General features: G+C 41.4%; 1 protein-coding gene across 4 annotated transcripts; it reads right to left on the reverse strand.

Moving 5' to 3' along the window:
- Positions 1–1,522: 1,522 nt before the first annotated feature.
- On the reverse strand, positions 1,523–24,612 carry cables1 (Cdk5 and Abl enzyme substrate 1). Of its 4 annotated transcripts, none has more exons than XM_040019110.1 (10): positions 23,856–24,612; positions 16,494–16,565; positions 14,268–14,360; positions 13,172–13,249; positions 10,364–10,463; positions 8,556–8,712; positions 7,107–7,210; positions 4,421–4,527; positions 4,083–4,290; positions 1,523–3,101 (listed from the first exon to the last, which is right to left on the reverse strand). In XM_040019110.1, the coding sequence occupies exons 1-10, from the start codon at positions 24,416–24,418 to the stop codon at positions 2,961–2,963; spliced, it is 1,623 nt and encodes a 540-aa protein (XP_039875044.1). In that variant the 5' UTR covers positions 24,419–24,612; the 3' UTR covers positions 1,523–2,960. The 4 variants fall into 4 exon arrangements, with proteins under 4 accessions (XP_039875044.1, XP_039875054.1, XP_039875035.1 ...); XM_040019120.1 differs by having other exon boundaries at positions 7,107–7,219; positions 23,913–24,597; XM_040019101.1 differs by having other exon boundaries at positions 7,107–7,219; positions 23,856–24,597.
- Positions 24,613–25,102: the final 490 nt, after the last annotated feature.

Consider the following 25,102-nt stretch of genomic DNA (forward strand, 5'->3'; position numbering starts at 1 on the left):
GCAAAATGCCATTTCAGCCAAATGTTGTTATTTTAAAGGGAAGGGCAATAGGCTGCAGCTTGCCCCAAACGATGGTACACATATTTTCACAATGAGGGTCACTTATGTGTGAGCAGGGCTCAGGAAGGGCTGTCAATAGATCCCTTTATGAGGTGGTGAGGGGGGAATTAGGCCCTCAATGGAGGGGACTAAGCCATGTAGGACATGTGCCCACACTCAGGCCTGACCTGTTTGTTTTGATGGCAGCACGAGACCGGCGTGACTGCAGGCCTTGTTTACTTTGGACGTGTCAGGAAGAGGACAGTTCCCACTTGATAAGAAACAGACCTCTCAGATTGCATCAGAGGAGCAAGTGCAGAGATTTTCAGTGAAAGCAACTGAAGGGAAGCATGGTTTCATGCACCTAAGAGAGATACTGGTGCAGGCACTGTGCAAGTAGCTCAGTTTGTTCCAGCTATTTTGGATTTTGTGCAATATTACATGTGCTCAAAATAAATCCACAATATCGGCACGTCAAACTGACATTACCCAACTTTAAGTGTACAGCAAGACTATTTATCAATAAAATAATATGCATTGTCTAAAAGATGAGTTACCTGCCAGCTCGATTGTGCTGCACAGTTATAAAAACAATACTTACAGTTCGACTTTCTTCCCTTTCTGTATTATGGCATGAGCTCAGGTCAAGTATGCAATAAGTGTAGCTTGCATTACAACATGATTAATGTATCTCAGCATGCAGGCCTATTGTAGACTATATCCTGCAACAGTGCAACACTAAGGGAAGGCTTTCAGGTCTGTTTCAAATGGACGGTTTGCACTGGTTAAGCCTGAAATTATGGTACATTGAGCCTGAAAACTGTGGGAGGACCTGGTTTATCAGGTTTAGATGATGGGGGGAAAAAAAACTAAGGTGGCCCGATGTTTTGTTTTTGTTGATTTATTTATTTTTAAATTAAAGCAGTAGTTACAAAACGGGGCAAATGGAAAGAGAGGGGAGACATGAGGTCTAAGGGGGTGCTGCAACTATGGTCACTATGCTAACATGCTAAGTAGGTGTAATGATTAGCATGGTTCAATTTAATATTTTTAGCTGGAAATATTCATTCCCTCATTTACTAGTAATAAAAAAAAAACAAAACAACATATATCTGAACAATATTAAGTTTGATGACGCTGGAGCCAAAGAATTTGAAACTTATTGGAAAACAAAGGCAGACACACTCCACTAAATCTAGTCACCATCACTTATGCGCAGCAGATTTGGGTAAAGCAAGAAAGAAAAAAAGAAGCATGCATCAGTCTTTTTCTGTTTTGATTGAACAAGCAAAGCAATTTATTTACACACACACGCACGCACGCACGCACACGCACACACGCACGCACACACACACAGAGAGCATTTAGTGTGCATCTTACAACAACGTCTTTGGGCTTGCAAACAAACATAAGCTCAGCATTTTTACCCAACTTTGAATCAAGACAATCAAAAGCGGTTTGGTTTCGTCTCGTGATCATTTCAGCTCATAATGCTCTGAGTAGCATCAAATACCATCGTTCTCTGTCGCCTCAGCTTCTGATTCAGTGGAACACTCTGTGGTAGTGTGCGAGACAAGTGCAAGGTAGGAAGCAAAAAGATCAAGTTGTGAAAGTGACATGCCAGAAAAATGGAATGAATCACCTTTAAGTGGTCGCGCCGGTCGAGATGTTCAGTACTTTTTGTTTTTTAATAAAAAACATTGTGGATTTCAAATCAAATGATGATTCAAGGTATACGTAAATGTTTGATCTATGACTAGATCCCACGTGAGATTTTGTCTGGATTTTTCCCCTCTGCAGAGATCAGAGAAAGGTCAGAGGTCAGGGTCAGCTAAAGAGATGCATCTCTGCAGCCTGTAGGGGCTCAAACACACTTGTAGTTACTGGCATGTCCTCTCGGCACCCGAGCATCCTGCTGATACTGATCACTGGTTAATAGCGTGTCCTCAGAACAAGCATCTGTTAAAGCACTGTAAACGTGCTAGCGATACACTCTAACATAGAGCACAGAAAATTCAACTCTGATAAAAGACTGTGGTAGAAAAATGAATGGAACACTTCAGTGAAAAACAGGAAGTCAAAACTTCTCGGCAGGTACCTGCGTACAAAGAATCACTACTTTTCATGCAGACTGTGGTCGGAAAACTGTGAATAAACCATAAGAGAGAGAGAAAATAAAAACTGAACAGTCCGTTCCAATGTCTTCTGTACGGTGCTTACGAAGACCGCATACTTTTCAGCAGGGGCTACTTCAGGGTTAGTTCTCAAGCTTATTAAAAGTCTGAAAAACCGTCACCCTGCCCCAGTGTCTTCTTCAAAAAAAGTGCACTTTTAATGAAAACATGATTCACGCTGAGGAATAACAGTCCAGCCACAAAACCAGCCTCTTAAAAGGCTTCTGTTTAAATTGTATGCAGCTCATGAGGCAACCAATCATAAAAAGTTTACAAAAAGATTAAAGAAAGGATCAAATTGTTACAATCACAGATTGTTTTAACTGACAAAGATCACTATCAGATTCAGTTGTTTTTTTAAAAAGAGCCTCGTGTCAACATGAGGACTAAGAATACAAAATGATGAAGGATGCGATGTGAGAGATGCAAACTAGAAAAACCAGCTTGCTTCCAGACGGTTGAACCCTTTTCTTTCAGTCCATGTAGTGATGCCGAATGCAGAAGTCAAACAGTGGAGGAAAGTTTGTTTAAAAACACGTGTCCCTTTGGCTGATGTCGGTCCAACGAGGGGAAGGAGCGGGCTGTCTGTAGTGATCAGTGGCTGTGGCTCGCCAACAGCCAGAGGTACCTTGAAGTGATCAAACAGAGACGAGGAGAGAAGACAGAGGATGGATACTGTGGTAAATGTGGAAAGCTGGGAGATCAGAAGGAGAACCTGGCGGTCGTCCTCCTGATGGATCACTAATGCTAGGAGGTCTGCAGGAGGCGTCTGTAGTGAGGCATGATCTCGTGCTCTGGCAGGTGCAGATTAAACTCCAGCGCCACCAACACGGGGAACTCGAAGGCTATCAGCTCTCTGCGGTTCACTCTGAACCTTTCCTCCAGTTTCTGGCAGAAAAATAAAGCAAGTCCGTGTGAGAGGAAAAAAAAAAAAAAAAATGCTTCGACTCATAATCTTCTTATTTTAATTTATTTATTTCTAACCCTGGATGTCGTAACACCTGGCCCTGCACTGCTCACAGCACACTTGGCTCAGAAGTGTGAAAGTGACGGCTTTATATTTAGTCGCCGTGTGCAAGAAGCCAACAAATGGTCACAAAAAGTGGAGCATTTGCTACTCTAACAGGGCTTTATATATTAAATATTTCCTTCTCTCATAATCATACGATGCACTTCTTTTATTCACTTGAAATTGAAAACCTGAAACTGCACTTTTTGGAGATTAAACACATTGAAAACTAAAAATATTTAAAAGGTTTGTTTTTATTATGCCGCTGTGGTAATGTGGGGGTGGACTTTAGGACCCTGGGAAACTGGGTGGGGTGTGCATCCAGGTACCAGGTTGCCAGGTGCAACTCAGCACATATCTCACCACACCCAACCAGAGGTTAAGGGTTCAACACTAATTCCCTTGGATTCCCAGTTAAACAAAGCTGTTGTTAAAGCATTGAAGAGACTAGCAATGTGTTACCCTGTAGGGGGAAAAAACAAAAAGCTCTCCTATTTAGAGAGTCGAGCTTCAGGCCCTGTTCTCACTATTTTTTTTTCAGGTCAATTAAATATTAGTAAGTTTTTGAAACACTTTATCTTGTAGACCACTTATTACAGATGATGTTATTCCATTATGTTATGTTGTGTAGGCTGTTTAAAGTTACACTTGAACCCTGAGGGGTCGATTTTGCCTCATCTGCTACCCACACCCAGCCCAGTGGACTCTGTCACTGAGAGCAGTGAAAAATGATGCTCAAATATTTGGAAAGAAAGCCCTCTCCCTTTGATCAGAGTGAACTGACCCTTTAATCTCTTGTACTGTAATTAAACATTGGGGTTGGATGGGGGAGGGTTGGATGTGTGCATGAGGAAGCTTACATCTATAAGAAGTTTGACCTCCTGTTTCTTCAGATCACCCCCGATCTTGGCTGCCAGCAGGACACAAGCTCCAGCGCAGAGTTTACGGTTCTGCTTGTTTAGTTTGCCTTGGAGAACGAGTTTTTCAAAGTAGACGAAAGCCATGGCCACCGTCGGTTCCTCAAAGCCACACTCATCCTGAGCCAGTTTTCTTATCTCCCTTTTCAAGCTGCACAGAGTTAAAAAAAAAAAAAAAAAAAAAAAGAACAAGGAAGGAAAAAATGAAGAGAAAGAAGTTGGTAAAGAAAACAAAAGAGCTTCTGTTAAGGTGAATATATTCTGTGTGGTGTTTGTTTTACCTCCTTATTTTGCTGAGTGTCAGCTTTATGTGTGGGAATTTTTCCTTGAAGGTTTCGTTCATGTCCTTTTTGAGGTCAGAGGGTTTCACGTATTCGATGACCGTAGTCTGGAAAAGAAAACCAGAGGTGGTGTCAAAATAACCACACTTTCTATCGAGTAATTAATCCTAACACTTCACACATGATACATTATACTGTGTCAATATTTATTTGAAGAAAAATAAAAAACTAAATGCAGGAGCAGCTGTGTGTAAAGCTGTAGTTGCATAGCAGCAATAACTTGAAGTAACTGCTTTCTCTGGAAAGTTGTGAAGGACCTTTGGCCCACTCGTCTTTATGATGTTGCTGCAGTTCATTGAGGATTGTGGCCTTTCGTTTATGCGCAGCTCTCTCAAGGTCCTGCAGCAGTATTTCAGATGGATTGAGGTCTGGACTTTGAGTGGGTGCAATACTTTGTTTTCTGTTTCACTCATGCTGTTGTAGGTTTGCTGCTGTGCTTGGCATCACTGTCCTGTTGCATGACCCAATTTGTCCTACAGCCCAAATCATCACCGCGCCACCACCGTGCCTGACAGTTGGCAGTAAGTGTGTGGCCACAATGCACAGCACCAGGGTAAAACAAATAAAACAACCACAAAAATTTCCATTTATGTCTCGTCCATTTTCTCCTGGCATGACTGGTAAGTCTTCTAAACAAGCTAAACTTGCTCAGTCTTTTTCTAATTGTACTGTCAGTAACTTTAACATTTAACATATTAACCAACGCCTGTAGGACTTTTGGTTTTTTTGCAGTTTTTCTGAGCAATGCACGCTCTGACCTTGGGGTGAATTCGCTGGGACATCCACTTGCTAGAAGATTGGCAGCTGTCCTGAACGTTTTACACTTAATAATAAGTAATCTTTCTCACTGTAGCACTTCAAATTATTTGGAAAGGCTTCTCTAAGACCATTGCTGGCGACTTTCCTCATCGGCATTGTGTTAACACACACCTAAATGCTCCAGGCCAGCAAACTGCCAAAACTTTAGCTTTTGTAGGAAGTGTTCACACCTGCTGAGAATCGAGTGCATTAGAGCAGCACTACCTGGCTGCTACTTTCCCTCTTAATTCCTATGGAAGCAGTGAGGGTGTATTTAATTTTTCACACACTGCTTCTGCATTTTGACTTTGCCTTCGTTAAATAAATAATGGCATTATATAATATGTTGTTCTTCTGAGGTTGCATATGAAATGATTTTAGAACCTAGTAGAGACCAGATTAATTTTTTATTATGTCCTGACACATAAAACTATAGAAATGATGAAAGAGTGTGTGGTTTTTGGGGGTTTTTTTGTTTTGTTTTTTAAAACCAAGACTGTAAAAAATTTTTTTTAAATTGCTCCGTGTCACAAAAAGTAGCATTAAAAGACAGTAACAAGATAAACTGATGCCTTTGGCCAAATTTTAATTCATCATGACGGCCACAAACTATTTAGCAGTCAATCCCACACAGATGGTTCTGCTGCTAAAAGCAGGATTTTCAGTTTCGCTGCATCTTTCCATCTTATTTTAGCATTATTTTAATCTTAGTTTTCAGTTTTATATGGTTTATAGTTTTTTTTTTTTTTAACTTGCCTTTCTAATGTCTCTTAAACAATCCTTAGCCACATCATACTCAAAGCATGCCATAACAAGCACTGAGTCACACTGGGAGAGCTTAGTGTGGGTGTGAGTTTGGGCTAGGAGTTAGATCCCTGTCGAGGCCTGTCTATTAATCCCAGGATTAAAGGTCCATAAAAAAAAATGCTTTTGTTGCTCTGGGATGGTGAATTTGTAGTTTGAGAGCTGATAGGACCAAATAGGGAACCTTCCTTGGGTGTAACCCATTTACTATGCAACGTCGCCAGAAATACAAAGAAGACTTTCAATATGCACAGATAATTTTATCCCCTGTTTGAACCTGAAAGCTTGAGAGTCAGGTCTCCCAAGCAGCCTGTGTCCAATTCCTGAAGTGCTGAGAATTCACTGCTTCCATTGCGGTAGTAAACACAATAGCTATTGTTGTCAAGAGTAATTGGAGGAAGAGAGGACAAAAAAAAAAAAACCCCTGGCCTTGACTAACATTTCAACTGTGTCAGTACTCGTTGTGCATTCTGCCAGTCTCCACAGCGAAAACTGAACCCTGGAAAGAATGAGGAGGGAATCGGGCCGTTTTGTTTTTTCCCTCGCTTTTCAAACCAAAATAAAACATCCGCGCTTTTCCGGAAAAGTAAAAGGAATGATTAGTGTTGAGGGAGAGCCACAGTAGCTCTTTAATAGCTACTGCCAACTACACAGAGATAAAGTATCTGCATCGTTTCAGGCCCAAAGCGGTGGGAGAGCGTCTCATCCAGTGACCTTGCTGATAAAGACTAAATAAGCAGATAAAACTGAGGGTTTTTTTTATTTTTGGTGAAGGAACCCTTAGACAAATATTTCTGGTTTTATTGTTCTCTGTTGTGGTGGGAAAACTGAGCACAGAAGCCCAGCATGATAAAAAAAATAAATAAATAAAAAAATACCAGTGAGATATTTCAGAACATTTCAACAAAACATCTCAAAGCAAATGAAGCTGCGGATAAAAACAACCATTCCTTTCTGCTCTCAAGAGGCTACGAGGCAGCTGCTGCTGTTGTGATTGTGATGTATTAGATTAGTATTTTCTCACCATGTAGGAGGGGAAGATGAGGACTCTCTTGTGTTTACCACAAGGCCACTGTGGGTCATCCAGCAGATTAGGGTCGTACTCGCGAAAGTCCCCGAAATCATTCCCTGCCATTTCCACGCAGACAACAACGAAGGTTGAGTCAGATTTAGAATTTCATGCATTTCCTTTTTCAATAAAAATATACAGTTAGGGCCAAAAGTGCTCGGACAGTGAGACCGTTCTTCTATTTGTACACCAACACAGAGCATTTTAAGATCAAATAATCATGGTGTGACTGACATGTGGACTTTGAGCTTTAATTCGACAACTTTACCCAAAATTTTTGGCATTAAATGTTTAGGAATTACACCGAGCTATAGACAACGGGTGATTATGGTTGAAAAACTCAAATACAGACTGAAAATGGAAGAAGAATACCATACTGGGAGAAATAGTTGCCATACAAAGTGAAGAAATGACTTGAATTAAAGTAACTTAAATTATTAGAAGAGGCAGATTTGCTCCAACTCATTGTTTTTCTACATATAAACAAAGCAAATAAAATAAAGTTATAAATGTTTAGGAATTAACAGCCATTTTTATTTGTAGTCCCCCATGTTCAGAGGCTCAAACAATCAGGTGACTGACTGATCCTTATCCACTTGTACTGAGAAGCGTCGTCTCATCAGTTCTGCGGCGTTTGGCTGAATCTGAGCAGAGAGTATAGCCCTGGCCACGTCACAGTCCAGCCTGCTGCTGCTATCAGCGCTCACATCATAAACAAACACTAGTGGCCCAGTTGCACTGGCAACCATACAAGCCCACAACACAACACCTCCTGTAGCACATTTAGCAGGTAATGTGGTTGAATCACAGACTGTTTCTTTTCACTTTATTCGAATATAATAATAATTATTATTATTATTATTTTGTACACTATTCTGATATGAGGAAATCTTGCTTTCAAGATTTTTCTTTTGGATTGTACGGGCTCTTTTAAGTTTGTTTAGATGCTCTCTGACAAAGTCTAAATTGTCCTTCCTGTTTTTATGTGTAACCAATAGCTGTTGCTGATCTGGCTGGTGAAACGCTTCTTTTTAAGAATGAGCCAGATTTTTGCTCTCTCTCTCTTTTTAGCCTAATTACGGCCTCTCAGCTCCAGACGTTTTATCTAATCAATTTGTCGTGAATAACAGGGTCTCACCTGGCCAAGAAATGCTCATCAGTGAGCTGTCCAATTAATTTTGTGCCTCTGAAAGATGTGCAAGGCTTTTGTTATACCCTATGAATTAAAGCTTAATGTTTGTACTTCAATCACATCTTGATTTAAAATAAACCGATGTGGTGTACAGAGACAAAATTGCCAAAAAAAACCCCCCAAAAAAAACAAAAAAAACAACGAGCCCTCATTGTCCAAACACGTGGACCCAACTGTAGTAAACGATGAAAAGGTAAAGCCTGCAAACCAACCTGTGTCTAAGCTGCTCTGGTTGCTGTTGGCTCGGGCCAAGCTGAGGCTGCGGTGGCTTGCGTTGCGAGACTGAGAGAAGGACGAGGTGGAGTCGATTGTGTTTCTTCGGCCACCCAGCACATAAGTGGGATACAGGAACTGGGTGTACGACACAGTCTGCAAACACAGATACAAATTATTATGTCTATTCAGTAGAGCCAAAAAAAAAAAAAAAAAAAAAAAAAAAAAAAAAGACTTGCTCGCTCTGATGTTAAACCCGTTCAACCTATTAATGTTATCAGATCCGTTTTCCAGCACAAGAGGACCACAAATACCGTAAGTATTAGCACTAACAGTGTCCCAGTATAATGTACCCATGAGACATCACACACAATAACAAGAGACTGGAACTGACTTGGCTAAAAGGAATGCAGTTGTTATTAATGTGCTTAATTGCACATGGGGCGTTTGGACTCCCCTGACAGCAAAATAGTGCCAAAAAAAAAAAAAAAGGCTCATTGCACAGGGTTCTGGAAAAAAAAAAATCTAAGCACTAAAAAAATAAAAGCCTTTCACTTCATTTTCCTCATTTATGAAAACTAAACAATGTTTATAACATTAATATTTAAATGGAAGTAATTTGTGCGAGAAGAAACTTTTATACATTCTAGCTTCTGTAGCAACTACCAAGCTAGTTTGCTAGCTAACGTCCATCAACAGTACAACACTTCTGAACTATTACGATGCTAATGTGCCATTTTTAGCCAACCTTAACCATTTTTGGCCTTTCTGTATGTGCAATAATGTGCACAAGTCTCGATCTACCCCTCATTTCTTTATAGTTTGCTGGAAAAATGAGAAATCTTTGCTAAAACATATATACAGTTCTCCAGACCTCTTGAAGGACATTCAAAGCTCTTCTTTGGATGTTGGCTACCAATCTCTGTTGAGACGATCACACACACCGATTCAAAAATGTTGACGTTCTGGCTCTGGAGAGGCCAGGATCAAAATCTGACTGCACTTCATGCATTCATAATTCCATCAGTTTTGATAAGATCTCAAACACCACTGGCTGAAATGCAGACTCAAACCATGACAGAGCCTCCACCATGTTTTACAGACAGCTGTAGACACTTACTGTTATACCTCGGTCCTGACCTTTGTACATAAAGATGACGATTTGAACAAAAAATAAATAATGTGTGCATTTTGCCCCTTTCTCCCAGTTTCCTTTCCCTAAAAATGGCTTGATGCAAACACTTTCACTGACACAATTTTAGCAAATAGTATACTGTATGGATCAACTGAAAGGACAGATGTAGCTCTAGACTCCATTTTTACTCATTTCTTCAGGCCATGCTTTTCAGATATTGTCCTTGTTTTAGGTCAGCCACTTCTTTTATTTTCCACCTGTCTTTGAGTTTCTGGCTAATAGCTCTTTTGAAATCCCCTTGTTGGTGTAAAAATCCTGTTTTATGCCTTTCAAGCTGTGTTATCTTTGGCTTTCTTGTAGATTCAAATAAAGAAGTGAGAACAATTTATATGTTTTGTAAAAAGTAAGGCACTTGTAACAAAGTTCCTAAAGATACTTTGCAAAGTTGTTGGGTATTTGTTGACGACACCCTCGAGTTAGGTGCCTTTTTATCAAAGACAAACTTTAAAAAAAAGCTTTAAAAGTTATACCAAAGTCTGACTTTTGGAAACAAGATATAAAGAAATGAGTGGTGGTTTAAGACTTCTGTATCAAGTATCCAGTGAAGTGTCCCAGTAAACACACCAATCTATATTGATCCACCACACATACACATATTTGCTGGTTTCTCACCTTTCCATCTGCTCCCAACTCCACTCCCTCCAGCCCAATCACCATCTCCCTGGCGCCTCCTGAAGGATGCCGCTGACGCCCTCCTTCCAGCTTTGCATCCCTAACGAGAACAAGACTTTTTTTTAAAAACAGATCTTTCATGATACAAAGTTTTCCTGCAGCTTCTTTAAACTCCTTTTCCTTAGCAATCTTTCAGAGGCCTGTTCTAGCTCACCTCTTCACTTACACACTCTCCATTTCACAGATTTGGGTCCTGCATCGATCTGAGCTCATCAGCTGGCCTAGTTTCTGTAACCGCTCGTGTCTTTGGGTGCATCTCGGGGCAATCAGTAATAAAGTGCGCCCTTGGGAGGCAGGACGGAGTAGAGTACGGTTTCGTTTTAGCAGGCAAGCCTCTTCAAACTCAGCTGCTGCCTGAAATGCCATACTGCTGTGGGAGATTTGTAGGTCAAAAGCTCTCCTGAAGCAGAAAACAGATGGCCAAAGAGGGAAGTGTGTCGGTGGAGCTTGACCGACACATGGCCCAAATCAAATATACCATAATTAAAGTAAACACTGTTTACTGCTAAGATTTAACGTGATGCGATATTTTTAGGCCGCTGTCAGTAAAAGCTAATTTAAATTGTGTACAGTGACAGAGAAGATTACATGCCTGCAGTCTGCCACAAAGAATAACCGATAACACTGATGGTAAGCTGAAGGCTAACTCTTTCCAGCGATTTGTGATTAAAAGGTTGGTAGAAAATTAAAATGCTCTAAGCAGGAGCTGATATTCATGTTCTCCCATTTTTCCTTGGGTTGAAATAAAGCCCACAGCTATTAAAATGTGGCCTGTTTGCTGACAGATAAATTTCCACCTGTGTTTGTGTTACATTAACTTTAGCCTTATCTCAATATTTGTACTGTTGCAACATTTCACAGCGGCGGCAGAAAGTACAGGCTCTACACAGTCTTGTTTTTCTGCGGCTCCCTTATCTTTCCTTTCCTTTGTCTTGCATTCTCTTTAAAATGTCGTTCATACACAAAGCGTTAACGACACGGCGGGTCCTCACATGACTATGCCAGTGTTTTGTTGACATGTGGGGCCAATCGGTTTTCATAAAAACAGCGTTATCTGGCAGACAGGCACGGCAGGACACGATGATGACAGATGCATCGTAGACACGGAGATCCCCAGGCAGTGGACCTCTTACAGAACAGTGAAAATCAAAGAAGAAAGGGGGGAAAAGAAGAGATGGGAAGCTTTCTAGGGAGAGCGCTTTTCTATGAAGCCATCCAGAAAATAAAAAGGTTTTGCTTCATTTGGTTGAGAATACAGAGAAATGAAAGGAAATGACAGGAAAAGCTGCTCAGCAGCATGCACGAATAGGAATCACTGGCGCCAAACATCTGTATGTTAGTATTGGTGAAATTCTTGCAAAGTGCTCGTCACGCATGCTTCGAAATTCAGCGTCAAGAAAGTAAAAATAACCACAGCTTAAACAACTTTGACCCCATTACAAATACTTCACAGTTCACACGAACAGTCGAGGGTGACTGCTTCCAATTATATTCCAAAGTCTTTTTTTTTTTAACTTCAAATATCCCTGTGAGGAAATTCATCCCGCATTCGATCCATGTAATTTTTTCCACTCCGATGCCAGAAGTGTTCCTTAACGTGCCAGAGAAACATCGGAATCCAGCGCTGCTAAAGAGGAAACATGCAAAGTCTACACAGGAGTGTTTGAACTCAAAGAATTAGCCCATGAAAAGACAGTGATGACCCACAGCCTGAGGTTTAACCGCCTGAAGCCTGCTGCATTCCACCTTCTTAGTTTACAAAGTCCGAGCTGGACTTTGAGCTGCAGATTTAACCATGTATTTAACTTCTGTATTGAAAATTTGCAAAATTACTCAAGATGCAAGGCATACCAGTCTGCTGAATGTACTCTGAAAATAAATAAATAATTTAAGTAACAAGTTGTCTAATAAAATATTTTTGAGTTTTGGCTGACCCAGCCAAAGTCGAGCTGGAAACGGGCGATTAGCGTGAAGGAGCAGTGAAACATGCTTATCGGAGAGCCCCGGGAGGTTTATTAACCCTTGACCTTGCACTGATTGGCTGGCTTAGGAAATTCCCCGCTCTTCACTAAGCCGTGGTGTGTTGCTTTTCTTTCTGTGCATTGTTTCCTCTGGTGTTTATCTGTCGCCCTTTCACTTCCTCCAAAACACACCGTTTTTTGTTTTTTTTGGGGGGGGGGGGGCGTCAGAAGTAAGGCCATACAACAGCTAAACTCCCCAACACAGGGCTCATGTTGCTTTAAAAGAAAAGCAGGAAAAATTATCTATAGATAAGATCTACGCCGCTAAGACATGTAAACCCTGGCAGTTAAAAAAGAAGTGGTTAATAACATGTTATAAGTGCGCAGACAATAGAAATCCTAGTCTGTCAGCACAGTGGAGAATTAAAATCAGTTGACTACACACCGAAAACGTCTATTTCTAATAACCAGGTAAGGTTCATATTAAATGCTGAATAGCGAAGCCAGCAACAGCTGCAACAGACAAGAATGGGTTGACTTGAACAAAGAAGGATGAGTGCCCAAGAGCCACCACGGGAAAAGTATCACAAGCAACAAGCATTAGGCGACAATCTAAGTCTTAAAGTCCTTGTTAGATTACTTTAAAAAAAAAAAAACAAAAACATTTTTATTAACCTATTAAGATAAAAATGCATCCACCAAAACAAGAGGGATGAGGAAAACAAAGGGAAAGAGGAAGCACAGGTTGGAGGACGTTACGACGTTCGGCATGCCGTAGGATACATACCCCACTTGGCTACAATCTCGATAGGGCAGGACAGAAAATACACTATAGAAGGATCTTCTGCCACTGATAAGGACTATCCTACAAAAACAAAAATGGCAAACAAGCTAATCAACATCTATCGGACAAGATGCACAGGTTACACTTGGTAATAGTTTGCAGTAACAGAATGAACTGAACATTCTTGGTGTGTTATTCTGAGTTTCTTGCAGTTTGGCACATACACTCAGTTTGTGTGTAACAGTGATGCATTTGTTACAAGACCTTATTTTTAATGACTAAGGCATCCAATCAGAGCCCATTTCCCGATGACCTGAGGTCAACAGCACAGCGAGCAGAACGGCTCTGACTTTAACTACAACAACCTCATAATTCCAGCTTCCTAACTCGGGCTCGCAGACACGTAGTGAACCTTATTACTACAAATCAGCATCAGGAAACAAACTCCACATGAGGGTCTCAAAAAGCTGAGTCTTTCAACATCAGCTGAAAACTGGATAATAATTTCAGAGGTGGTACACGGAAATGTTATCCAAATGTTGGATAAAATAAGTGAAGACTAACTCATAGAGCTACACTTTGAGACAATTGAAAATCACCGGAGCACGATTGTGCCACGCAAATCACCGATAAATAAAAGCTAACTGAACTCTCGTCTAAATCCAAACGAAGTGGCAGTGATAATAAGAGTCACCCCGTCAGTATTACACAGAAACGCTCCCTAGATACGTTGACCTCAACTTCAACATCAGAACATTTCTGCCAAAATTTGTTTGCATTTAAAGATTTGCGTGCTGCATTCATGCTACAGCACAGTCATCTTATAATTTAGTAGCGAGTGATTTGTGGCGTGATTACAGAATTTGTGACAGTGATCAAATAAAGATTGACATCAAAATTCATCAGATTCTTCTGCACGTGCAGGATTGGCAGTTGCATCTATCTATAAGCTGAAACTGTGGCCGGGGCCTGGCCTGCTTGTCTGCGATGTGGCTTGTAATGTGAGAAACATCCAAACTGCAGTTCATTGACTGGGGCAGCCTCCATTATTCAGTGAGGACTTGTATCAACTGCGGGGAGGCGATGTTTGGCTTCATACCTTCCATTGCGCATATCGTGTTGCCTCATGTTCTTTACGAAGTGGACCTTCTTGAAGCTCTTTGGTCGGGGTGAACCCGATAGGGTTCGACATCTGAAATGTAAAACAAACAAAAAAACTTAGAAACAGACAGTTCCCCAAGTGGGGCGCACGACACTGTGCTAAGTGACTCATGTTGAGACACAGAAATACACAGGAATGGTAAAAAGAAAGCAAACCTTTTTTTAGCTTTAAGGTTTTACATATTGGTACATTATACATCTTTTTTTTTTTTTTAAATAAAATCATATAATCCTTACCAGTAATACTAGGGCTGTGCGATATGACCAAAATCTCATATCCCGATATAAGAATTCTATCGTCCGATAACGATATAAATCACAAAAATGTAACATTTTCTGTAAATTCTGTGAATCTCGTCTTGCGTGAAGTGTTTCCAGCTGCGCGTCATGTAGCTGGAGTCGAGTGTTTTAACCGATGTATGAAACGATACATTTTTAGACATAAGTTGTAACAGCCGCCGTTTTCTTTGTGAGTATTTATTACACGCGTGCTGCGGGGGAAAACCTGTTCTAACGTTTGACTCTAAGGTTTATTTATTAGCACCTGGCGGATCTTTTTTACTTCTCATCCGTAAATAATCTGCTCTTTCACGTGATTCCGTTTATTTTGAAAAGTCTCAACAGGATCTTGAGCTTTATTGTGAAAGGTTTATGTGGAACATAAACAAGCTGACACGATGATTTTAGTCGTTGTTGCTAACCACAACGCATAAAAACAGGCGCTTGTCCGTCTGTAATGTGGTTATATTAAATATAAGAGAAAGAGAGAACTTTAAGAAATTAACATAGCCACTACAGTGACCATCAGAACGGTGAAAAAAAATATTGCCATAAACAGCTTATTTTGCGACACAACGAAACAAACGATAGCATAAAATGCAACGATAGCAGTTTTTATATCATCATCATCCGATATATATCGTTATATCGAACAGCCCTAAGTAATATTGTGCAATACTGCAAAAATGTTGGTATCAAACCAGGTAAATACAGAGCCAGTAATGTCGATACCAACACTGATATAGATACTTTTAACCTACAAAAGCACCTTATGTAGGCGATAGCAGTGTGTCATGGTTGCTGAGATGATCACCATCAATTTGCAAATTGTGAACATATTTTAATGGACGGTTAAATCTCTGTGATTTTTACTTTTTTTTTTTTTTTTTTTTTTACTTCAGCTTTTCGTGTATTTGAAGCGAGGTTTTTGGAGACCAGGGATGTAAAAGTGTCCGTTTCCAAAAAAGCAAATTATTTAACTAAATTCAGTGAGCTACATTCTGAACTCAGAGGATGGAAACAAAGTATCGATCTTATCGTGCTATTATCAATCCAATACCAGCATACTGATACTAATCGATATTTGGATCGATCTGCCCACCTCTACATACCAGACCTTAAAATAAGCTACATACAGCCTCAGAAAACACATAGTCCTTGTTTAGTTAAGAAAAACTAAGCCAATATGCAGAAGCAGTGTGGGAAAAGCTAAGTGCCATAAGAATTAAGAGAGAAAGAAGCATCCAGGTTGTGTTAATCAAATACATTTGTTTTATTAATCATGAGTAAATGTGAGTAAATGCCTCTATAAAAGGCAGTCATTTTGGCAGTTTGCATGTCTGGGGCATTGGGGTGTGTGTTAAATCAATGTGTTCTTGCAAAGCCTTTGGACAGACGAGACCAAAGCTGAGATGTTTGGCAGAGGGGTGATGATTTGAGTGGTTTTTGCAATCGGAGGATCTGGGTAACTTTCAACCACTGAGGTTAAAAAAAAAAAGAGAAAAGAATCAAGGTGTTGCAACGGCCCAGTCAAAGACCAGACCTCAACCTGATTAAAACGCTGTGGAGGGACCTGTGCATAAATGAATGCCTGCAGCGTTGAAATCGACTAAACTTCCTCTAAAATTTTGAAGAGACTGATAAAGTCATACAGAAAAATATTACATCAAGATATTGCTGCTAACGTTTCTACCTGATGCAGCTGTGCACGTAGTTTTTCACACTATGCTTCTGCATTTTGAATATGTTAAATTCATATTAAATGAATGTGTGATGATTTTGTTTTTAAACACGTCCAAATATGTAAAAGCTTAATGAAAGAAGGTGTTTCCCCCCCCCCTTTCCACATGACTGTAGTAGCAGTGTGAACATGTAAAGCGTTTACCTGCGCAGAGGAGCATTTTCTTCAATGTCCTCTAGAGTTTCAAGCGACGAGCGCTGAGAGATGAGCCTTCGTCTGGGGGGGCACATAGAAGGGAAGTTACATGTTACGGGATATGAAGAAATATCAACATCACACCAACACTTCACAAGTTCAACAGTCAGCTTTAAGAGGAACTACCTTTTTGAATAATTCTTTCCACTGTGTCAATGTTATATTTTTAGTCTGTACTCAAAAAGGTTGAATGTTTAACACCCAGGTTTAAAAACAATACGTGTGGTCAGCAGTGGCCTGGAACAAAGGTTAAACTGTGGTTTCCAATTTTAACTTTAATTTTAAGTTTCTATAAATTCTGAGATTAATTTGCAAACACCGGTTTTGGATGGTTGACTTATAACTGTCATCAGCGAACGCCACTGTGCCCCTGTGTGGTCAATGATCGCCCCCCCCACTCAGTCTTGCGTGGATCACAGTGAATTTTCCAGGATCAGAGCTGCTGAGAGGATAACGAGCTGGCTCTGTGAGCACTTTGTGTAACACATTTGGTCACAGATGGCCTTTATTTCACACTTAAGTTGCTCGACTCAACAGTCTAATTCTGCTGGATCGCTTTTATATGATCAGCTGCCAGTTTCAGAACAAACCCACATGTGACAGCTAAGAAGGTCTGAGCCGTGCCAAAATTAGGTTATAATTGCACGTTTAGCACCACAATAACAACACGTCCTTCAAAAAAAAAATAAAAAAAATAAAAAAGGGGTCTACATTTAAAGGAGTGGAAATTAACGTATTAGAGGTCAGATAAGAAAAAGCTCACACATTTCCCCAGCGGGTTATCTGTCATGACGTAGAAGACAAATCTGTAACAGTGCCAGAGGGTAAATATACTTACTACTGTATACAACGCAGGACTTTTTCCTGCAGAGAGAAATTTGCAAGCAGTCTGTGTTAATTGGGGTTTGGATCGCTTGAGCAAACTGTCTGAATTAGCATAAAAATGCAAACATTTCTGTCAAACAGAGGTTGCACACACTTTGACTTTACTGTACAAGGACAGATAATGGTTATGTGCATAGGCACGCTCCCCCCAAATGCCCATTCTGAGCCAGGAAAAAGCCTGTAATTGTGCAGCATCCAATTCTCCTCATAAATCAAGACGTGCTATAGCGCTGCAAGATGCTGCAGCATCAAGACAAACCGAAGACATCCAACCGGACACACTTCCCACCCGCCGGAGCGTTTCAGCTGACCAAAGGGAGAGACGGTAGAGTGTAAAGTAAAGCGGCTGGTTAATAAGTGACAGAGCGTGCAGACAAATGAACAAAAAAATAGCTCCATCCTCGAGGATCCAACACAGGCTGAGTGAACAGTGTATACTAGAGGAGACTGGGTGAGCTGAGTGTTTACATGAGAAGCCAGGCCACTGGAGCAGACAAAAAAAGCTTAAGGCCTTTGTACTGACTAACCTTCTGCACTCAATATAATGGGCCTAATGATCATAAACTGAAGGGGAAAACATCAAGCCTTCATAAAAGGCATGAGCAGTAAAATCGGAGTCTAAATGATAAGAATGATCAGACCTGTGGGCAGCTGACACAAACTCTGTCTCCTGCTTGCGTGAGTTGAAAGGGCCATAATAAAAGGGTTTGGCCTGACCTCTCCGTGAGGGTCAGACAAGTGGTGTCATGTGATTTATGGCCAGTCTTACATCATCCTCCTTCAGTGATAACCCTGAGGGATGGACTGGCTGGGTGATTTGGGATCTATGAGTGCAGATACGGAGGAAAGTAAAGGCTTCTCTACTGAACATCGCTTCATTCATTAAACTACTTTATGCTGCATGAAGCTCTTAGAGCGATTCAAAACAGGTTGATCGTTTTATATGGAGAATTATCAATTAACAGTACAGTCCTCTTCAGCGTTGCAGAGCACTTTAGGCTTTTCCAGCTCCTTGTTTTGACATTATGGCCGACAAATTACCATTTTGGTTTGCTCACCACTTTTATCCTCTCTGTTTGCAGCTGCAGCATTTTAGCAACTCAGAAAACGCACACCAGACTCCAAAAGCCCTCCACTACTACTAGTGTATCCTGGTTGTGTAAATAAGCCAGTGTTTTCCAGCAATAAGACCCATGTTAAGGGTATTACCATGTTGTTTTTAACAGCCCGCATGAAGGAAAAAAAATTTAAAAAGTCACAAAATGAATCTTTAAACAGGTTTTACTTGCTTTTCAAGTTTATCTGCATGTATTACTCACATGCTAATGAATCCACTGAAAAAGTTATTCTTTACTGTAACTGTTCTTCCACGTGGATGTAAAGAGAGGAGATAGAATCCACATTCCACCAAGACAATGTATATTGGAGCTAAAGCTAATTTAATACTGGGGCGGATAGAGTTGTTTTCTTTGTTAGATAAATCAGGCAAGCTTTCAAATTTACATTCTTGGCAGTCTCTCTTTATGACCATGTGGTGCTGCAGTGAGTGAATTGCATTAGAAGCCCACAACTCTGCAAGTTACCTGCTTCATTTCATTATCTTGAAAGTTTCTGAGCTACATTTCTTTCCAAAGTCTATCAATCAAGTTACCAACCGCTCCATATGCATGTAGGACTACAACAGGAAGAACCCCCCACCCCCCTTAAAACTCTGCAAAGAGTGTGCTAAATGAGAAATAATGTCTCCACATGAACATCAGCAGCAGCACGTGCTTTTAATGCAAAAGATGTTTTCCAGGCTGGTGCAAATCCTGGAAACAATAACACGGGACAGGCCACTCATTCACTTCAGACCCTGCCAGAGAGGGTTAGAGCAATCCGTTTCCATCCAGTCTGGCATTAACTAGGCCCAGTGAGAAGGGTCAGACAAGCGTCCGTGTAAATCAACAGCAGAGTCTCTGAAAGCAACTCCTGCCACTGTTGCCTGGGAAGTGATTTTATTTAAACACCTTTTCTTGAATGAAGTCAGGCACAGTGTAAAATTATTTTCACTACAAATGCACACCATGCTCCTGCAATATAAGAAAGAAATGTTTTTGAATGCTATTGACAATCCTGCTAAGCAATGAAGCCGTAAAACTCAGGTTGACTGTTTAGATGTGGAGATTAAACGGTTTCACGCGTACGGCCTGTTGGCAGCTTGCCACAGGACACAGTCTTCCATTTTCCTGCAGAGTCGCTGAGTGAAAAATACATGTAATGTTGTGGGCTTATTCACACAAATATAGTCAGGAAAAAGGGAAATGTGATTACTGTGATAAAAAAAAAAAAAAAAAAAAAAAAAAAAAAGCACTCTGGGGAGTTCAGCCCGTCTGGTCCGGAAAGGTTCAAAAGTATAATGAGTACAAACGGGATGTAGCAACAAACGCGAGGAATGAACGGGCAAAAAGGAAACAAGAGAAAAAAAAAAATAATAATACAATAATTACATCAAAATAACTTTCAAAACACGTTTCCACACACAGGCTGATCCTGGTTAATTTTGGGGGCTTTTCTTAGCTTTCCTTTTATCCACGACTCAGACGCCGAAAGATTCAGGGAAGGAAAATGAGGCATTCTTATATAATCCTGAGATTATGCCAACCATGACCTCAGCGAACAGCAATCGGCCTCATAACCAGAAGTATGTGACCCGAACACACAAGACTCCAGAGAGCCATTACGGTGGCTTGTGCTGCTTGCTTTCCAGCCACAGTTTTGCTTCCACGTGCAAAAAAAAAAAAAAAAAAAAAAAAGTCCTGTTAAAATACTTTAAAGTACGTGTTTCTGGGTAATCTAATAGTGATGGGAATATAACCCACGCAGGACGTGATAAGACTCAACCTGCCGGTGTTTTACAGGGGAAACAATATAATGAACATTGCTCTACACCTCAGGCAGACAGCACCAGATGGTACTCACTATTATATATTTAAAGCACAGCTCTTGGCTGATTCTTGATGGATGAACGCTGAGGAGTGGAATATGAAATTAGCTATCGTTTCCACGCATTAGATTCTGATGAGGATATTGTCTGAAGCAGCTTTGGGCTCAGAAAGTCTATTTTGGCGGCACATCAGAGGCTCTTCGGCTTCCTCAACGAAAGCAGGATTGAAGGCCAAAAAGTGTGAGGGGAGAGTGTGTCTCCGATTCCCCTGGGAGAGGAAGTGGAGGACAGAAAATACAGAGCTGAGAGCCAGAGCTGCTCCTCAGAAAGCCCGGGCATCCTGCCTCTCCCGGCGAGGGACCTCTGTACACGTTTCCACCAGCTGCCCTCAGAAAACAGACCAGGCACTGTGCAGAGCGCTCGTCTGTCCGCACGCTGGTGGAATATGGCCGCGCTCAATCAGCAGGTTGCATATTTCTCGACATCAGAATTCATTTTATGTGGGCGTCCTTCGAGCGGATATCAAAAACAGGGGGTAAAGTCAGGCTTTAACAAATTCCGACTGTATTTGCAAAGCAGAATAAGAAGCATCAAATCCATTTTCTTAACCGCTTATTCAGCTGAGGATCTTTGGGGGATGGAGTCTCTCCCAGCAGAGGCGGGGTAAAAAACACAAACCGGTCGCTGGTACATCACATGGCAAAGCAGAAACTGGATCCAACATGTGCAACACTGTGGCTGGAACTCAGTATTTCTCTGGTGCTGAGCTTATTAGCACAAAATATGAAAAGCTGGCAGGTTTGTACAAGCTGACTTCCAAGTATTTAAAACCAGCATTTAAAAGCAAAAGCTTATCGTAATCTTTAAGATGTGTAATGATTAACATTTGAAAAGTTTGGCTTCTAATGATCTGCAGCCTGACCAATACTGGATACCAATGTTTTAAAGGTGAAAAAAATAAAAATATGATATCAGCAATGAATGTCACAAATCAATCTGCAGCTTACTGTGAAGACGCTGCTTCACTACTAGGGATGGGGCAACAATACAGCATAGTATGGCGCTATTATGCATAGCGATATTGTGTGTGTAAATACTCTGGTGATGCTACTATACTTTAAGAAGAGGGCTAATCTCCTGCAATATATTAAATCAGCTAGCTTAGTGAAAAAAAAGCTAAAAATCGCAACAATATCGTATTGAGTGTGAAATATGGGATGATTCCCCTTTCTACTGATTGATGAGCTCTGATGCTACTCTGCTACCTGTGCTACAGACAGCATAGAGTAAACAGGAGCTGAAGCCCTCTGCTGGACAAACTATGTGATGACACCCTGATCAACTTAACAGAGATCTGCATGTTCTATAGGTAAGTTTTCATACTAGTGAATACTGCACAACATATGAACCAATACCACTTCTTTTTTTATTATAGCAACTCTCATTAGTAGATATGTTGTTTGGTTCAATAATGCTGCCTCTTGTAAGCTAAACAAGTTAAAATGTGTTAGTGGTGTAATGATGTCAGTCATACATTTTTCCCCCCCCACTATTTAAATATATAGCAAAAAAAGAAAAGTAGAGAATAAGACATTCCAAACAAGTTGATTTGACAAATCAATTTCAGTGCGGTAACTAGGCTCATGAGCGTTTCCCTGTGAAGCAGAACTTCCTGAGAAGTCTGGCACGGCCTTCAGCAGGAGGCGAGGATTTGGATAAAAGACGAGGGGGCTCTGAACAGAGAAGATCTGACGGCAGGTTCTGACAGTGAGAGAACCACAAGATGATCCGCACTGACAGTCGTCCCTCTTCGAGGTGGAGACCTCCAAACTCTCCCCCTTGTGTGAAAATAAAGTAGACAAAGAAGGCAAATAAAAAGACACTCGTGTGAAACAACAAGCCCCTGTTGCATGCGGAGCTGGACAGCAGTGCAGAGTTACAGGATGTTTACGTCACACAGAAATGAAGTAGACAGTAGGTGTGTGCCAAGTTTTGTCAAGACACTCACTAAAAATAAGCTGAGGACAATTTGACAAAGAGCCGAAGAACGTTTATGTAAGAAAGACAAACAGAGACTGAATAAGATGCTGGATTTTCTCCTCGGGGGGGAAACGAGGGTGCACAGCTCCACGGTTTGCTGGACTTGTGATCAAAACTATCTGCCCCCCATCCCCTGTGCATATCAGTGAGTCATAAGCCTGCAGGCACCTGCATGGAGTAAAGCATACAGCTGAACTTTTTCCTCATGCTGTGTTGGAAAGGCTGATTTCTCAGAAGTGCAAGTATCTTTTGAAAACAGCTGATCATAAGAAACCTGCAAAAAAATTGCCAAGAGTTCATTTATTTGGACGCCCCTCCGTTTTTGTCACACAACAATGAGAAACTACTAAATCAGGGACGCTTAACTTAAGAAAAATAATCTCCTTCATATTTTCAAGACCCATGCAGTGGGGCTGGTGCCCCAAAAAGTGATTTCCAGTGTTTCTATGTGTTCTTATGTCTAACACCTCTGTTTATTATTGATAAGCAGTCTGCAGTCAACAGGATTTCTGAAGGGGTTATATATGAGATAAAGAATTGACCTGTTTTGCAAGCATCTTTATGACTCTGCGTTATTGAACATAACCTGTGTTGTACCTTACGATGAATCCAGTCCTTTTTGATGGCTTAAAATATCTTTATATAACTGTTACATGATATTTGTTGCAACTTCTACTGCATCTCTTTTGAAAAAGACATTCTTAGTGTCGCTGATTGTTTTCCATTCATAAATAAAAGGATATATAAAAGTCACTTTGCAAGAAAGTGACAGCAGCTTCAACCCCCTAACAGAAATGTTCTTTCTGGCCTAAAATTGCTCAATGTCATTGACGAGAGATAAGTTTGACAAATGTTTCAAAGATCATGAGCCAACAAGTCATTTACAACACCGAATTGGAGTCCTTGCCTGGCTAAATATGGCCCCTGGGGCTTATGTTTGACACCCCATTTCTAAATCATAACATAATAAATAACAACTGATGTAGGAAAATCTGGAAAGCTAATCATCCTTAACATTTCCTTAAGAACTTGCTGGAACACAACATACCCAATAAAACTGGTTTTGGAAAGTGCCATGGTGCTTTAGAAATACTAACAGATATGCAACATACAGTGAGTGTGCAAACACTTTGCAACTTGTTCTCTAATGTGTGCCTTTCTCTTAATTTGTACATATATACGTCTCTTGATTGTGTATATATTCCTGCTGCCTACTATTAATATTTCATTCCTGCACAGTTGCTGTAGAGCACCCACAATCTCGATGTACACGTACAATGCCAATAAAGGGCTATTCTATTCTGCTGGCGAGATTTCAGAAGTGAAAAAGAAAGGTTTGCCTGCGAGATGCACTTCGTGTGCAGTTTAATGAGCAGTCTATGGCGATCCTGCAGTGCAGAAGTGAACTTTGGTCGTTGTGCGCTCAGACAGTGAAGTAAAACCGTTGTGTACACAGTTACCTTGACCTCTGCTGCTCTATCTGTCCGCCCTCCGGGCAGTAGTTCTGGGAGACTTGCCTGGAGTAGGTCGCAGGTAGGATTCCCTGAGTGTACGTCTGCAGCCTCCCTCTAGTCGAGGCTGGGACCGCGGAGAAAGGCGAGCTGAACGTCGAGGGCACAAAAGCGTCGCCCTCCGCGTCTGTACCGGCGGGGGGAGCAGTGGGACCCGTCCCAAAACTGGCCCTGCTGCTGGCGTGGAGAGCCTGGTTTGCTAAAGCGAGCGCCTGGGTGGCTGTGGTGGTGGCCGCCGCCGCTGCAGCCGCCGCGGCCGCCGCAGCAGCAGCGGCTCCGTACGCCGAGGGCTCCGTAGAAACCAGGCTCTGTCTAGTCCGAGCTTCCAGCGGGGTTTCCCCTTCGCTCTGACTACCCGCATCGTCCTGCACGGGCCGTCCATCCAGAGAAATGTTGCTGAGAAAGGACAGCGCCGCTTGCCTCCTCCTCGGGTCGATGCGTTTCCGCGTATGCTCGAGACTGGAGTGCTTTATCTGAAGCGTGGATGTGTTGCTGCTCGTGGCAGCCGCCATGGTCCACTTCCAGGTGTCCGAGTCCCACCCTCAGCAGCGGTCTCACCTCGCGGGCATGAGTGCTGATGGGATGGTCGTGCTTGTGTTGGCGAACGGTGGTGCCCGTCTTTTTAAGTACACGCGTTAAACTGGGTGAAAACAGCGAGGTCACGTGTGCGCAGTATTGTGGCAGCACAGGGAAAATTTGGACCAATGAGCTGTCGGGAATACATGTGTTTTTTTTCTTTTTCCTGACTGCTGAAGCCTCCACTTCTCTGATAGTGCGTGCTAAAATTACATAAACTCCGAGATGTTCGTAACATCTTCAATAAACTTTTTCTACCTGCTGTATTGTTTTTGCAGCCTTCACACTCCTGCAGGGTGAAAACTTTTTTTTTTATCCTTCTTTGTGCATTTCTAATTTTATTCATACATGTAGAAACTGGACTTTCTAAATGTGCAGACGTGTTATGTGCGGGGATCGGTGTGCGCTGATAGAATGGGGGCCTTGCTCTGTTTGTTTTGATAAAATCCATCGGTTTCGTGCACCGTATGAGTCAGCATATCTGAAGCGATAGCGCCATCTGTCCGCTTGTCATGTACTGGGTATGCTTTTTTTTGGCCATAACCCAATTAAATATGCCATCTAGTGGAGTTTTTTGACGGGTGCTTGCAGCAACCAGCATATTTTAGTCTAGAGCTAAA

The sequence above is a fragment of the Simochromis diagramma genome, unplaced genomic scaffold (genome assembly GCF_900408965.1).
Source record: "Simochromis diagramma unplaced genomic scaffold, fSimDia1.1 OVJJ01000205.1, whole genome shotgun sequence".
Taxonomy (NCBI): Eukaryota; Metazoa; Chordata; class Actinopteri; order Cichliformes; family Cichlidae; genus Simochromis; species Simochromis diagramma.